This window comes from Barbus barbus (assembly GCF_936440315.1).
Source record: "Barbus barbus genome assembly, chromosome: 26".
In the NCBI taxonomy this organism is placed as follows: domain Eukaryota; kingdom Metazoa; phylum Chordata; class Actinopteri; order Cypriniformes; family Cyprinidae; genus Barbus; species Barbus barbus.
The window spans coordinates 27,524,020-27,542,028 of record NC_136754.1 but is presented as its reverse complement, the minus strand read 5'-3'; the positions used below and the strand labels follow the sequence as shown (position 1 = coordinate 27,542,028).

The window sequence follows — 18,009 nt, the reverse complement described above, 5'->3', positions numbered from 1 at the left end:
TAAGCCTTTTTACTAGCAATAGCATGTAGCAACTCATGCATCTCAGCTGTGATGTAAACTAAAGCCTACTGGCTGTTTGAAATTACGAGACAGTTTCTTCGATTTATCCTCCCTCAGCTTCCTGTTTCAGTAGGAAATCAACACGAAATAAAAATGTATTCACCAAGACATTTCATGAGGTCGTTCAATGGCTACCACAGACAATGTGTGTGTACGTACGCACTAATGGCAATGCACACAGCCTCACTGAAGGCTTGACTCATCCATGTGAGGTCTAATTGTTTACTCAAGGCAGGATACAATGAGAGCAGCCCAGGGAGGGATCCCACGTAGTTCCCGGAAAAGACAGCATCCCGTTGGCAGTATGCCTTGTCAGCTGAGTGGACAGGTTGGCAGAAGCACCACGCAGAGCAGGTGCAAGGGTCAGCACTGGGGATCCGGCAGAGCAGCGACTAACAATATGCACAACATTCAGAAAGAATACAAAAACACGACCGAAACTTGGTCTGTCACCTACAACTGTGTTGCATTTACTCTATATTGGAGCATGGAGGCCCATGTACTTCATGCTGTGCTAATATGTAAAAAGTCAGAAATGATAGATTGATAATGATAACTGATAATGATTCTGATTTTTAAAAAAATATATTTTTCCCTTTGAAATTGACAGAAAAATGTGTAGCCAAAGTCTAAGGCTGTTTTTGCTCTGATATCTAATGCAACCAATAACAAAACAGCATTGTGAGGTTGTTTTTATTAGAGTTAATAAGGTGTGCTAACACTTGCTTTGACTAATTGGTTCAGTTTTGCATTGGACCCCTTATTATGAGCAAATCATACGAGCTTATTAAAATATTGTTTAAGTATTAAGCTCAGGGATTATTTTCTCCTCGGGCATTACCAGTGTTTAATAAAATCAGAATTAAAACCTCACTGGTTGGACAATGCTGTGTTTTAAAGGCGTAAAGCTGCTGGAAAAACTTGCAGTATTGAAAGCTTTCCTGGAAATGTAGCATTTTTTGATATCAGTCTACATTGTAGCGTACAATTATATGTTTTCTAATATATTACTTGTACATAATTTTTCTCACAGAATGTCATCAGAGGAGAAAAGTCTAGACCCCTCTGACAAAGGACCCTCGCCACCTCCTAGCAGCTCTGGGGCCACTCCCACTGGAAGTCCGGCCCCCACAGATAAGCGGCCCCGGGGCCGCCCTCGTAAGGACACGCTATTCACAGCAACACCGCTTCCAGCTGTGCCCAGACAGAGAAAGAAGTAAGTTCAATTAAACTTCTGAATTGCTGTCATTATTAATCTAAATTGGAAGTCTAAATGTCATCAGAAAATGAGGATCATTGGTCCTAAAAGTGAAGAATAGTATGATCTTCTGAAATTCATGTTGGTCAAACTCTGTCTACACTGGAAGCAAAGTAAACTTAAGGCTGTCAATGTTGATGGTATTAAAGCTGCGTGTCACCTCAAAATGTTCACCAACCACGAACCAGCTGGTTGTGAGTTTGTGGTTCGGCTTTGTGTCCCATTTTATTTTGAAATGGAGGTCCATTGGTGGGTTGTTTTTGAATTCCAAAAGAGTTTTGTTTATAATTTTATTATTTGTTCCAACATCTTGTATATAGGAAACTTTAAAAAAACTAGAGGTTATTTAAATAAGTAGGTCAGAGCAGAAACATCACAAATTGCCCTTGATGTAATGGTCAAAGTCAACATGCCATAATTTAAGAAATAGTTGGTGTTATGTACCACAATAAAGCAAGGTGGTTAGAAGAGAGGGTTTGAAAGGCAAGAGATTGCTGATGAAGCTGTTTCAGCAGCAGAGCAAGTTACTTTTAAATGAAAAATGTTGACATTTAATTTTATTCTAATGTATTTTTTTTATCATACTGTTGTGATGCCGAAATTCACTTGTGGCCTTTAAATCAATTTTAGTTTTTAGTATTGTTTTTTTAATTATAAAAAAAATTGACTAATCAGTATTAGCCAAATTTTCAATATTGCATGGTGCATGCATATAAAATAATATTTCAGATGCGTGCTAAAAATAACGTGGAAGGGTTAGCAGTGCAGCACATCGCAAATAGGAAGTGAAATATGGTGCAGTGAGCACACTTTCCATCTTTGTTGATTTGTACTGAGAACATTCTAGTTTTGATGCACCACTCATATCCAGTGTTGACTTGATGCAGAAATCTGATTCATGGACTAATGACTAGCTTTCCTCCTGTGCGACAAGCCATGCATTTGACCAGTTTTTATCTTCATGGACACGTGGAGACCTTCTCACCGGCTCTGATATGTCTCTCTGACAGGCAGTTTTGAATGACGGTGCATGCAATTAACCCCTCTGAGCCCTTAGGCTATTTACCCATACAACACATTAGAGTTCCTCTAACAAGAAGCACCTGCTTAGTTTACCTGACTGGCAGCATAATCCAGGGAGGGACTTCAGGCTCACCAGAAGCCATTGAATGTACAGGAGCAGTTATTGAACGGTAATCCTGGCAGACTTGCTCTGTTTCACATCTGCATTTGAGAAGAGTATGTGCATCTTTCTTGCCTTGGATAACCATCTAAATGGAGAGGAGGCACTTGGCATTTTTCCTGAGGGGATTAATTATATAGGAGTATTTGAAGTGAAAAGCGCAGGCGCCTCTGCCAGTTTAGGGGCTTACTATGTGTGTAAGGTGTGATGGCAGTGTCTGCAACTAGGAACGGTCTAGTGCAAGGTGATTTTCATTAATAGATCTCACAAAATCCATATTCTTCATAAGAAGAACAGCCTAAGAGTACCTACTACTTACCTTTCAAACATCTAAAACTATTAAAATGCTCTTGTACTTAAAAGTTGAAATTACTACACTTTAAAAAAAAATGGGACATTTCACAAAGGAACACCATAAAATTACATATTGCTACAATTCTTGTAAAATTATTACATTATTTGTAAAATTAATTAATTAAAACAAATGGTTAAATTAAAGTATTTGTATATTCAGGTTTATCCTTTGAATTTTGCATATGCAACGTATAACATAATGCTTCAAAAGTGTTTTTACAGAAAATCATATCTCAGTGACCTGAATGTCATAAATTCTTATTGTTTACAAGAATAAAAAAAATAATAAAAATTAAATCTGGTTTAAATTTCCAACAAAAAAATTATGAAGTCATTATGAAATTAACCATGATGCTAGGGTGTTGTGTGTGGTTGCTATGCAGTTGCTAAGGTAATATGAGGCTGTTTCTTCACAGTGTTATAGCCCATGACAACAGATCCAAACCCAAGTATGAGATTCCATTCAGTGCAAGTCTGGAGGTTTTTCACCCATCTTATCATCCGCCAGTGCTTAGAGAAATAATGGCATTCCTCTCCTCAACAAGCCACATGGTTTGAGGTGTCATCCAAGTCTGTATCAGTTCGGGAAAGATCACACATTTAATATTCAGTATTTTATGTTGGTTGAAATCCTTAATTGTTAATAATAGCAATAGTGCTGCTTGCCTTGGCGACCAAAAGGAATTTTTCAGTTTATTGTCTTACAGTCCCTTTTGTTGCTTGCTTTAGTCGTCAGTTTAGTGGATCTCTAAGGGTTCGATTGAATTTGGTCCCATGTTTTTGAAGGAAACCATTGGGTCTGTTTGCATCATGTTTAAAAATCCATTCCATAAAACTCCACTCCAGATTTTATACTGTAATCCTGCATTGGCTCTACTTTCTAAAACAGTTTTTTTTTTCTTTTTTCCCCCCCTCTGTCTCTCTCTCTGTATGGTGGGATCATGGGGATAAGTTATAGGTCTCTGGTCTTGGGGGTTGGGTGCCGAGCACGCCTAAATGGACCGTGCATTACTATGTTCTCCTCTTTTTGTTTTGCAAACACATAGACCAGTACCTATGTGTATACATGCACGCACAAATATACCAAACTTCAAATGTGTGTACTGCATGACGATTTTTATTTTACCTGGGATATTTAATGCTGTGCAGAGCCAACACAGGGTTTTAAAACAAACAACATCAGCATTACGTAGTGACACATGACTGGCAGTTGCAGGTGGAGGCCAGATGACATCATAACTGTCAGGCCATGATGTTATTCTTTAATGAGACTAAGGTTTAGTATTTAAAGTCATTTAAATCAGTTATTAGAATTGTCATGATGCCATATTCTTCATTTCTTTCTCATTGAATACTGTTTCTCTTAATCCCAGTATGGAAGTAAATTGGTTGCGAATGGCATTTTTAATGTTGGCTTTAAATTTATATCATTTTGAAATGAATGCATTTAGCAGATGCTTTTATTTGAAGCAACTTACACTGCATTAGTGCGTTTAAAGCAGATTTGATCAGTTCATGCATTCCTTGGGAATCAAACCCATGACTGTGGTGTTGCTAGCAGCACATCACTCTACTGTTTGATCAATGGGAAAGCTATTCAAATATTGTTCCATTTGTTTGTTTACATTCATAAAGACCATTCATAAGTAGGACATATTCATGTTTCCTCATCGAGACAGAGCTGATGTTTGGCTGTCTGGGAATCATGATGCATATTTAATCCTCTGTCTACTATAGAGTCATCTTGGGTTTGGGCGTTAACACGGTTCATTTCTGTGGTGCCTTCATCCAACCCATTTGAATAGCTGACGGTTTACTCTAAAGGTACTTGGACCAAACAAATCGATCCTAAAGTGCATTGAATGACAGATTAATGACCTGTCAGGGCAGTATTCGCTTCATTGTGTGGCACAGGGGTGTGCAAAATTAGCATGTTTGTGTTATGTGTTTGTGTTATTCCTCTGGAAATCACAAAGGGATATGTTACTGGCTACTTTGGTGCTCAGCTTACAAACGCTTTTGTCCCCTGACAAGTGTCATTTGAACTAGACGCATTGAGCTCAGGCTCCAGTGGTGATACACTTTGTTTACTTACTCATATAGGCTCATGCAAATGGCTGGCCATATTACAGCTAGGGCTGCACGATTCTTGCTAAAATGTGAATCACGATTTTTCTCCATGGGAATTGAGATCACGATTCTCTTACACGATTCTCATTTTTTCAACCAAAATGCATTGCACTCAAGTACAACCCCCCCCCCCCCCCCCCCCCCCAAAAAAAAAACCCCACAGGACATTCAGTATAATAATACTCTATACCGCCTATTGACTCCGTTTAGGTCTGCCGCCTTGTTATACGTCACGTGAGGGACAGCGGAACGTGGCCAATGAGGGAGAGGAGAAAAGTGATAGAGATTTATGATTGATTGGTGAATTAATAGTGTTTTGTTATTGTGTGAGTGTGACCAATAACGCGTGAATGCAGCATGATCTGAATGCAGGGAAATACACGGAAGTGAATCGCCGTCATTTAGAAATGAGATCGCATGTGTGTATGAATCGAGATCAGCATTAATCGTGCAGCCCTAATTGCAGCCAATAAATATTTCAACAGTGAAGCTATGTGTAGCATTTTGTTTGAAAAATATACATGTCTGTCCTCGTGATAATGGGATTATTTTGATTATTATGTTGTTATAAACAGATACCTCATTGTCATTGTCTCTCACACCGCATCAAATATGAGATGAGACAGTGGCATAAAAATGTAAACGCATTGTCATTTTGTTCTTCCTATTTATATTTTGGTGGCTTAATGTGAGTAATATTCCATATATGCCTTGGTTTTTTTAATAAAATACATTATTGTTACAATTCAATTGGTTAAGAGATGATGTACTGGCATGTAATTCTGCAATGCCAATTTTTACTATTTTGTAATGTTCAAGTTAATTTATGTCAGCTCTTTTGAGATTTTCAGTATAAACCGATAGGTTTTCCTGCTTGGTTGATTAACAAAAATATGTCATTTAGCGATAGCTTGACAAATGTGAATAATACACAATTTCTGTGTTTTTCTTTTTGGTTAATTTTAGATAATGTTGATTAAGTATTTCATATAACTGTGCATGTGCATATGTTTATTTTAGTTCAGTAAAGTTTCAGTATGTTGTTATAATTTTATTGCCTTTATTTATTTGGTTGTATGTTAATATTTTATGTGTTTTGATTTGGCCTAGACGATGTGTATGCATCCAATAAAATTACAAAAGTCATTTTATGTACATAGAAAGCATATTAAATGCTTTTGTGAAGATAAAATGAGTGAAATAATGTTCCATTGTCATTCAGTGTTACATATATATTTATGTAAAACTTAAACAACATGCATGTGACCTGTACTTATTAAAATACATTGTAAAAAAAATGGATCATACTAAATTTTATTATTTTTTAAAATTATTTAAAATGCCTTGCCAACAAATGGGTAAAACCCAGTGGATTGAAGGATAATGGCAAAAATTGATAACGATTTAAAATGACAGTTAATTTGTTTTTAAGGGCTGCACGGTGATCCTATATTTTATTTATGTTGGTGTACGTGTGTGTACATGCGTATATACATATGTGTATATGTATATATATTTCACCACTGGATATATATATATATATATATATATATATAAAACATTGGTCAACTAATTTCTACTGCTAATTTCAACTCCTTAATCTCCTTAAACCCAGACATGTGGTCTGTGGTTCTGAAGATTTTGCTCCGTGTGTGTCTGTAACCTCTAGGGTGAAATCCCTCCGCCCCTTTGTCAGCGTTCAGCCTTGTTAACTGTCTGGTATAGGAAGTCATTTGCGGGGAGGAGTCATTTTTGGCATGGGACAGACTGCGATTTCTCTCTCCAGTGGCACTGGTAATTACCCATCCATCCCTCACACTCCCTCCTCACTCCAGCCCCAGAGAGGGGCAGGCTTCCCTTTAAACTCTGCTTGCTGTACCTCCTCCATCTTCAAACTGTGAGACTTTAATTTGAATGCCTGACAATTATCACCCTGATGAAGTGATACATAGATCAGACAAGAAGAGCCCCCTGAGGGATTCTGACAGCCATGGATCTTTACTGCGCATTTGTGGGCCGGATGTGTAGAAATGTATGTTTGGCTGCAGATGGATGTGTGTTTGTTCTCAGTTGGGGGATCGTGACCAAGAATGGGTCGCAGGACTGTTTTATTAGTGTTGCAGACAATAGGACTGTGCAATATGTGTATGTTATAGGATTGGGAATATGTTTGGATTGAGAATGAGATTTGGATTTTTATGGAATGGATTTTCATCACACTGCGAAGAAAACTGGGCAGCCAGTAGGATTTGTTCTTTTGGTCACATGCCCAGAGCATTCGTGTTGTTGTGAACAGGCCTTTAGAAGCCATGATTTACAGCCTTGTGTCATTTGGTTAAGAAAAACATCCATAAGAATCAAATCATACATCATAAAACCTTTTGATGGGGCTATAGGAAACAGAAGACGTATTCTGAGGTCAGATGACAGCATCATACAAAATGTGAAGAACTTATAGAGCTCTGGAGTTTATGACCACAACAAATTAAGCAACATGACCGAAAGGAAGTGTCAAACTAATTTCACACGCATGAGTTTGAACTGGAGGGGTTTTATTGGTCAGTGCAGTAAAGCCATTAACTGGTCACAGTTTATACCTAGTTTGTGGTGGATGCCGGAATCATGTATCTGTTGAACATTTAGTGCAAAACTCCTAGCTAGGGTTGGGTATCGTTTGAATTTTATCGGTTCCGATTCTTATAGATTCCCAGTTTCGATTCCAATGTGGTTAAAACAGTGAAGTCAAACATATAGATATCAAACTTATTTATTCTGTTGCTTTTTGCAAAACATTTAATTGCTGCATAATACCATGAACAAAAATCAGCAGGCTACATGAAAACTGGACTCAGTTCATTAAAATCAATTAAAAGCTAAAAAGTGTGCAAAAAAGAGCTGCACAATTCTAGATATATTGAGACTTTTTTGTTTTTTTTTAAAGGAGGTTGTAGTTCTCTCACAATTCTGAAGAAAATATATTAGACAACTAAACAAAATCTCATGGAAGTTATGAATAGAATGAATCTATGACTCACTGAAGATATCACCTCAAAATAAAATGACATTTAAATAGTAAAAATCTAATTTATAAATATCCCTTTGGTGTCTGATTTAAGCTAAAGAAATTAATCAATTTAGGTTACCACTGTAAGAATTCCTAATGTAAAATTTGTTATTTAAATATAGACTTAAAAAACTTGAGATTTCAGTCTTACCGTTTAAATAAATAGCAGCTTTACTTGCATGGCTGGAAAAAGCTGCCGGGGTCATATCCAAGATGGCCGCCAAATGAGCTGCCTTCCCATAGAGGTATTTTCTTGATTAGTAGCATTAGTAGTACTTGATTTTGACGTCTCATAGGGAAGCTTTACTGTTACTGGAAACACACAGAGGAACTGTGAATGTGTGTATATGTGCTAACGGTGTGTAAATGTTTTAGGGAAGCAACTAGGGGTGGAACGGTTCAACTTTTTCATGGTTCGGTTTGTATCACGGTTTTAGAGTCATGGTTTCGGTACTGTTCGGTATGTTTAGGGAAAAACTATACTGTCAAATAAAAATAAAGAAAATAAGAATAATCTGTCTAACTACAAGCAACAGCACAAATAAATACAATAGAGTAAAGATACAAATAAAATAAACAGTGATTTTCAGTTTTTTTTAGGTAGGTCTAGCATTAGTTTTTATGTACAGAAATTTAATAAAGTAATCAAATGTAAAACAGCATTGCATATTTGACTAAATTAAAGATCAATCTTCATTAAACTTACAAAAGCGATTCAATCAAGAGCAGTGATTTATTTCTTAGTTGTTGCTGTTTGTTTAATATTAAGAAAGTGCTGTCACTTTAAGAGAATGCACTGCTCCAGTGCACTGATACTGCACGTCCAGCCGGTTATGTCTGCTATAGGATACTTACCCAGACGGGCATTTTGGCATAATTTGTGTGTGAATTTGTCCATTCAAACACTACTTCAAAGAGAGCTTAATATTTGCGTGCGTTGTGAGGCGCAGGTTTGCTGCTTCTGATGAGCGCACGCACAAATCTTCTCATTGCGCACGCGAGATCGCATCCTCTGGCTCTTAAGGGATAGTTCACCCAAAAATGAAAATTAGTAGTAGTTGTCAGACACGCCTAGGAGGCCCTGAGTAAATCTTTGGCTAATTTTAATTTTTGGGTGAACTATCCCTTTAAATGTTTAAACTGGCAAAGCTTACATGAGTTACACAGATATCAACGTGTGCTGTTCAGGTCTCACCACTCGGGTGATGACGGAATAAATGACTGCTCATATTCCAGCATACCGCACTCGCATTGAACAAGAGTGAATGGTTTGTCCACTTTTATTTTTTTCTCGCTGTTGTTGTAATGTATTGGGAAGCCAGAATGCGCATCCATCAACAGCTGAACCCTGCTTTTTTTACGTGTTATTTATAACAAACCATATTGCAGATGCGTTGTCAGATTTAAGTTGAACCGCGGTACTAGCGTGTGCCGAACCGTGAGTTCGATTTTTATTTTGTTTTCTTCTGCACGAACCGTTCCACCCCTAGAAGTAACATATAGACACATCTATAACCAGCTTCACATTTCAGCCATTGTTCTGTTGTAGATGATGTTGAAACAATGGCCGACTGTGAGGCACTGAACCACCGACCCAATCTCATGAGAAAACCTGTTTTACAAAGTGGCCGTTTAGTATGTAACATGATTTTTTCCGTCTGCGGACTTTAAGCAGATTGTACAAATGAAATCATGCAAAATCACCCAAAAAAGCGCTGACACTGTTATGAATTGCCATGAGAGTGTGTTGGACCACCCAGATATCTTAGTCACTGTGTTAATGATGTGGAACTGCTATTTACAGAGGCTCTCTTCCTATGGGCTGCATTAGATGTTAGTATATTGTAGTATGTTCATATTGTCCATCAGATACTATGCTCTCGAGTACTGCTTGTTCTGAAAGACTGGAGCGTCACGAAGCACCATGGCAACAGCTTCAGACTGCGCTCTTTCTGAGGGCAAACTCCTGTGTTTGGCAGCCTATCATGACATAGTCCATTGAAAGGGTGAGGGAAAAACAGATTACTTTATTGGTACCAGTAAAGGTAATGAGATTTGCATTTCTATCTGTTCTTTCTGAAAACAAAGGTGGATTTTACTGCATGAGTCAGTGACGTCATAAAATGGGGAACAATGAACTCTTCAAACGACTAGGATTGGTTGTGCTCAAGTTCTCCTAACATCAACTCTTCCGAAAAGATTCACGGTCAATCAGGCATTGAGAAATAATAACCTTTGTGTGTATAAATATGAGTGCTGGTTCTGCATTGGATGTCATCTTCAACATGAGACCACCAAGAACACGCCAGCAGGAATCTTTGAATTGGTCCAAGCAGGTTGGTTAAGGAAGTCTTGATGCTGGTTAAAGTCAAGATAAAATTTAATTTGTTCTTATTTACTTAACCTATAGTTCATATATTAACTTATTGTTCATATATGGTCCATTGTACTGTGCACAATTTTATGGTAGCCTGTTTTCACCTTTGAGTGAAAAATAAATAAATGAAAGGTACATTACTGTTCAGAAGTTTTGGGTCAATCATTTTTTTTCAGCAAGGATGCATTATAACAGCCAATTGACCAATTAATTTTCCCAAGGGGCTACATGACAAACTTGGGTGGTTACAGAGGGCCGGACCAATACACTTAACTCAGTTCTGCCCAATATATATCTCTTTATAAAAAAACAGTAAATGGAACATTACAATCATACAATGAAAATGTGGAGCACACAATTATACCACTAGCTAAATGGTATTTAAAGTTTTGAAAATGTGCTTTTTTTTTTTTTTTTTTTGCAGTGTTTCAAAAACTACCATCACAACTTTGAACAAAAAATCAAGTATTTCAAAGATTATGGACGTGACATCTGCAGTCAAAACCTGAAACACACATTCTCATGGAATGTATTCATTACCAATAGCTATACTGAACCATCTCTTTATAGTTTTCTAAACCGCTGAAAATAGAGTCCAGACATCAGTAAAGTATCAGTCTATAAATGATGAGGAAAATAGGATACACATGCGTTACGGATGTGACAAAAAAAAAGTTTTTGGGAGATAATGTAGGCCTATTTGTAGACTTTCTGTGATTTACAATGCATAGCCCAGAAGCAACAATTTCTGCTGGATGGAAAGGGTTGGTTATTCACAACATAAAATATAGCCTACATAGGCTATTTCTTTTTTTAAAATTTAAATTAGTTTTTGTGTTTCAGAGGAAAAAATCAATGTTACGGACTGATATCTCTCCATTACGGACGTGACAGTTCTGAAAGCGGAATTTATCCGACAATACAAAAGCATAGCTAAAATGCTTTAAAAACTTTAACAGAGATGTCTATAGCTGGTATTTTAATACGGCTGCATTAACTAATCGCATGTTTATATTAAAGCTAATAATCCAATGAGCTTCATTATATTCCGGGCTCAAGCACACCTATAAAGTTTGCCACCAAGCACAGGCAAAAGTCGCCTAATGATGATTATTGTGTTGGGAAAAAGGATATATTTAAATTATTTATTAATTCTCTCTCATCTCCAGAGTACTGGACGCACCTTTAGAGAGAAATGCAACCTTCATACAGATTACAATAATCAGGAAATATTTGTTTTTGAATGCTGAGTTTCGGTTCTTTTTTCTAATGCGCTCCAGCTTCAGAGATGGCAGAAACGCTTCCTGCTTTCATTATTTTACAAAAGCAACGTTTTGTTCTTTTTACGAGTTTACAGAAATAAAATCAGTTTCAAACTGATTTCAAGTTATTTCATTATCAGGAAACAAAGCTGTTGCCTTGAAAATAAAAGCAGTGTGGTTGTGTGTACACCTAATTACAGCTATTTGCGATTGACTTTTAATTCACGGTCAAGGTTTGCCAGAGGGCCGGATGCGGCCCGGGGGCCATACAATACCCAGGTCTGCATTAGAATGATCAAAAGTGACAGGGAAGTCTTTGGAAATCTGTTGCCACCACATAATAATAATAATAATAATAATAAAAATAATTAAATAATTGAAAAACTTAAATAATTAAACAAAACATAAATTAAAAGTTGAAAAGGGTAATTGTGACTTTTCTTGCAATTGTGAGACAAAAGTCAGAATTGTGAGATGTCACAAATACTATATTTTATATACATATATATATATACACAGGATGTGTATATATATATGTATATAAAAACAACTGAATTTCAAGAATTCCGAGAAAAAAGTTACATTTGTGAGATGAAAAAGTCACAATTAAATGTATTTTATTTTTTTAATTATGAGGTGGAAATGAGCTTCCATAAAAAACATTGTTACAAATAACCCTATAATGAATCCACAATAATATGAGGATATGAAGCAGCCACCACTCTTTTCAATATTGGTAATAATAATAAATGTTACTTGAGCTGCAAAGCAACATATTGAATGCTAGAAGCTGTTTTTTTTTTTTACTGACCTCAAACCTTTGAACAGTACTATATTGGGGATTTTATATCTTGCAAAGTAACTTTAGTTTATTCCTCACAATTGCGCTTTAAATATTATAATTTTTATTCTGAGATGGAAATGGAAATGCTCAAGGTCTCCAAGCGCTCTTATTTTCATTCCCTCCAGTCACCTGTCATATAGACCATGTTCTGCTGTTCTGGTTGGACTGTTATTTTCCTTTCAAGATGTATGTATCCAGCAAAGCTTTAAAACCATAAAAGTTAATTTCCTTGTATTTAAATGTTCAGGCTTTTTAATTATTCCAGAAAGGCTAATTATTGTGCGATTACAGCTCACACAAACCACAGGATGTAGCGCACCGCTTAAATGCTCTCACATGCCATGCACGGACCAAACCTGATCCGACTGGACGCTGCTCGTGAGAATGAGTCACCAAGAAGATGAAACCCGGTTGAGTGTGTAATCTAGGTTTGAGAGCAGGGTTGTGTATCCGCCCTCAATGCTTCTGAGTAAATGCGGAAATGACATCTTCATGAAGCTCATCCATTGAGCAGCAGTTTTAATGAGAGGTCTCGCACCCGTTACTTCCCCCTCAGCGCACGTAAACAAATGTGCCCACACACAAACACACGGTTTTCACAGGGCCGCCCCACCCTCGCCCGGGGCAGCAAGCACTTGACGACAGCTGGGACCGTATTTAACTCATTCACACTCCACCAGTCTTCCCTCAAGGAAGCGTGCTAATGAATGTCTCTTTCTCAGGAATCGGGGGCGAGGAAAAGCTCTGGTGGAGGATGAAGACAGCACAGATGGAATGGAGGCCGCAGAAACAGGAAGCACACAGGAGACAGGTAACTGCAGCCCTCTTTTCCTTGCTTGCTTGCTCCCCCCCCCCCCCCCCCCCCCCCCATATACCCTGTTTAAATGTCTTTTCCCAGCACTCCGGGTTTCCTGTGTCAGTCTTTTCTTTTCAGCCGTCACATCCCCCTTCCTCAAGAGTCAGAGAGCGAGGCTGTCTTTCCTCTGAGGCAGTTCCAATGATAAACAAAATCACAATGTGGAGCCCAGAATTGATTTTCTTTCCCAGCTGCGCAGTCAATCTAACTCAAACCTCGGCCGGCCGAGGAAGAGCTTTCAAGAGGCTCGGCCGTCCACACTCCTTGAGCAGGATTGATGAGATTTTCGCCCGTCTCCACATGGCTCCTCTCTCTAGCTCTAATTGAAAGGATTTGACTCCAGCCTCAGCCTTTCTGCTCTGGAGTCGCCCCAGCACCTCTCAAAGCATGTGATTGAGGTTCGCTGCAGCCGCTGGAAGCTAATACCCACTGAAAGCCTTTTAAAATCATCTTGTGCTTTTTCCTCTCATTTCCTCGACCCTTTTGCCTGCTCGTGGTTGGCCACTTTCTGTTGACGGTATGATGGACGTTCAGGTTCACAAGCAGATTAATTACTTGTTTTGGCTGCAGTTGTGTTTATATCACTTAGCTTTAGAGGGGTTTGTAAATTAGTGTTATTTTGTGAAGGTCTTTAGTATTATATTCTTACTCCTAACTTCTATAGGGGTCATTACCTGCCTCTGTTTTTATTTTGTACTATGCTCTGAGGTCCACTTACAATCTTATCAATATTTTTACATCAAAAAGCATAATTTCATCAAAAAGCATTTTCTGTCCTGTTTTTGAACCCCCTCATCGGAATGCTATGTGCGAATAGACATGGCAGATTGTAGACTCGGAAGTAAACACCCACTGTTATGATTGGCTAACATTGTGTATGTTTTGGTACTTTTCCACTGCATGGTACGGCACGGTATGGTTCGGTACGGTTCACTTTTGGGGGCTTTTCCACTGGGTACAATACCTGGTACCTGGTACTTTTTTTAGTACCACCTCGGCTGAGTTTCCAAGGGAGCCGTACCGTTACCAAAATGTGACGTGTAAACTCTGCTGATCACTGATTGGCGGGAGAGAATCGTCACTGAACTTGCGTCATGAGACACAACAGACCCGCTAGATTTAAATCAGCACAGCCAGCGAAGGATTGAACGCAACTGTTTGAATGAGCGCACCTTTTTTTAAACAACCAAAAAATGTCTGTTTCATTGTCTGTTGAGGAAGTACAGATGATCCTCTCATTGATAGCCGAGGAGCAGATCCAGCGAGAGCGTGATGGAGCGATGCGGAATGAAAAAGTTTTCAGGAGTCACGGCAGTAGAGGAGCGCAACTAACGACATGTGAATAATCACGCCCACTCTAAAGCGGTACTAAACTGCAGTGGAAACGCAAACCGTGCCGAACCAACTCGTACCACGCAGTGGAAAAGCGCCATTAGACAGCCTACGTCCTTCAGAAATGGACTGTTGTGTTTTAGGTTAAAAATGCATAAATACTCATATCAAATGATCTGTTTAACAGACAAAGCAATAGTGATCACATAATGAAAACAGTTTACTGATGGAGACATTTACTGTCGGATCCAATATAGTCAGCACAGCATCATCTTTTAGTCTCAATCTTTCTGAAAGTCCCGCGTTGAATTGTGCCTTGTTTGTAAACAAATCCACGGTAAAATGAAGTGAACAAAGCACCAAGTTCTTACTGGCGCAGTCTGGATGCTAATTAAAAATAAAGTTAATCTACTCTTTCCTAATGTTGGGATCAGAAGGAAGGCAATGCAAAGACCACAGCTTGATACTGCACAGTATGTTGTTGTCTTCAGAGCCATCTTTATCGAATGGTTTCGGCATAGGCCTCTCTCATAAACGCTACATGCATGAGTCAGTGGGCGGGGCTAAACAGGCAGTGATGTAGAAGCAGGCGTTGATCATCTTCTGCGGAGGAGGTGGTTATCCACACCATTACGTCATGAAGTGGCACATTCCACAAGCTGTCGTTTTGGCAGACAGGCTTCAGTATACACTGTTTTTAGACTAACAATAAAGTTTTGAGTTCTGAAACTTTCAGGATGTTTTTATAGTACAATGACCTCTTGTGTGTCAAAAGATCAAGCGAATTTTGGTTTCTTAGTTCATGACCCCTTTAAGTGTTGTGACATCACAAATGTGGCAATGTTTTTTCTTCTTTGGACACAAATGACATCTCAAATTGTTTGGGTTGTTGAAAATTAAACAGAAAAATAGTAGTTTATTTAACTGACCATAATTTATGTATTATCAAATTTACACTAACATTCAAAATTTTGGGGTTGGTAAGATTTTCAAGTGTTTGTGAAAGAAGGATGCATTTAGTTGATGATAAAAAAAAACAGTTGTGAAATATAACAAATTAAAATCCTATTATAATATGATTACAAATAAAATTATTTTAAAATAATATTAAGTATAAGTAAAGTTCAATAATTTTTGGGGAATTATAATTATTCAGAACATTTATATCAAGAAAATAAAACAATCTGTGAATCCTTTTTTTTTTTTTTTTGTATTGGTTATTATGATTTCAGTGAACTGATATTTATATAATGAATTGGACTGACTAATGCCACATCTGCGAGAGACGCACAAAGTGGCAACCAGAAAAACTTCTATTACTGGAATAGCTGCACAAAACGCGTCATCCGTCAGACTTTTGAAAGCTCCTGGGCTTTAGTTAAAACTACAGCTCGTACTTCTGCATTTTTCTGTCACCAACTCACTGACACTGGATCAAGCCCAGTGCATTATGTGTGTTGAAGTTTCCCTAGCTTTTACCAAAACTGAATGCCATAGTCAGACAAGTTGTCTGGCCAGTGCTGAATTACATCTGTAAGTATCAATACTTTTAGTTACTCCCCAATGATGCAGGAAGCCACAACATTTAGCACCACGAAAGTGAATTTATCATGCTTTTTGTCTTCTCTAAAACCTGAAGTTGTAACACTGTAAGAATACAGCCTGTTTTAGTATTTATTTACAATATAGGCCATTTTTCATAGTTGGATTAGTTGAAACTGTCGTAGTAGTTTCTTCATTCGTTCTGTGGAGCCTGCGTGGAGCTGTAATAACCAGGTGAATTGTCTTGACACCGTAGGAGAGCTGACACTGCCTTTGAATGTCAAGTCACTTTCACCTTGGAGGCTGGAACACCCCTCCAGGTCAATAATACGAGCTGGCATCATTAAAGGTGCTGTCAGTAACTGCCTAGCCTCCTGAACCCCTGAAATAACCTCTGTGTCAAGGTCACCACTGAAGTAAATGGCACCATAATTATGAAAGACCCTTCAGTACCCACAACTACTCAATATTTTTTTTAAAAGAAGAAGTGCTGCTTCTCGGAGGAAGCTGTCAGCCTTTTCATTCTTTCTTTTTCTCAAGTGCTGTTCTAACTACATCTTTACTTTTTCTAAAGAAAACGTGAGTGATGTTTGCCTGTGCAAAACCCACTACCTCAATGCCAGACTGTTGCAAATGGTTGCCGGGGCATTGCTTTTCAGTTGCTAAGGTGTTCTAGAGTGTTGTAGCATTCTGTTCAGTTTCTAGGGTGTTTTTTCAGAATCAGAATTTTTATTGTCAAATTATGTGCAATCATATTCAGTGCAAAATCAATCTACCACTCTACAAACAGCTTTCTTAGGGAGTTTGAAGGGTGTTTTATAAGTTTCTGTTTAGAATAGATGCTTAACATTGCTGTGTTCTGACCATGTTGTTATTCAGTTTATAGGCCTTTCTGAGTGTTTGTATTATTGCTATTTAGACATTATAGTGTTCTTAGTGTGTTTAGCACAGTGATTTTTAGTTGCTAAGGTGTTCTTAGCCTGTGTAGTGTATTTAGCATAACACTATTCAGATGCTAAGGTATTTGTGGTTGCGTGTTGTTGTTGCTATTAGTTGCTAAGGCATTTCGATTGTTTTACCATGTAGCTTTTCTGAGTGTTTTTATGCATTTCTTACCATCTCGAAGTTGTTCTGAGTGTTTGTAGCAAATTGTTTTTTTTTTTTACACATTGCTGTTAAGTTTCTATGGTGTTGTTATTCGGTTTTCTAGGCTATTCTGAGTGTGTTTATCTCTTCCTGGGCTGTGCGATATTGAAGAAAAGTGTGATTTGCGATACCTTGTTAAATAATTCGATATGTGATACAATATTGCTTTAAGTGGGTGAAATTAAATTATATTTAAACATTTTTCAAAACCAAAAATGATGTAACCAATGTGTTTCACATTCTTTCTTGAAAAAGAAAGCATCACTACAACTTCTGTGACCAGCAGTGTTTTAGCATCACAAAGCAAATCTAAAAAAAAAACCAAAGATACAAATGAAAAAACAAACAGTGCTTTAACTTTCAGGCACATTTAGATATATTTAACAGTAGCTTTCAAGTAAGAAACAATACAGGAACTGAATAATCAAATGTAAAACTAAAGCACTGCATAGTCTTCACATGAATTAATATACATTGATATATATTATCAAGGATACAAGGAACTGTTTTCTGCAACTTATTGCACTCAATAACTTTTTTAACATCAAGCAATTCACAGTCGCGTGCCAAGTCTATTCTCTGCTATATGCATCGACCTAAA

The 18,009-nt window shown here is 37.7% G+C and overlaps 2 protein-coding genes across 2 annotated transcripts in view; both read left to right on the top strand.

Annotated features, from left to right (window-relative positions):
- The window catches only part of LOC306846144 (tyrosine-protein kinase JAK1-like), an 830,156-nt gene that overhangs the window by 173,793 nt on the left and 638,354 nt on the right, over positions 1-18,009 (top strand). The gene's annotated exons all lie outside the window — the stretch shown is intronic.
- Positions 1-18,009, top strand: part of LOC306845908 (histone-lysine N-methyltransferase 2C-like) — a 112,985-nt gene that overhangs the window by 2,661 nt on the left and 92,315 nt on the right. The window contains exons 2-3 of the mRNA XM_079378922.1: positions 1,094-1,276; positions 13,255-13,343. Coding sequence (XP_079235048.1) covers positions 1,095-1,276; positions 13,255-13,343 — 271 coding nt within the window. The 5' untranslated portion in view covers position 1,094. The remainder of the gene's footprint in view (positions 1-1,093; positions 1,277-13,254; positions 13,344-18,009) is intronic.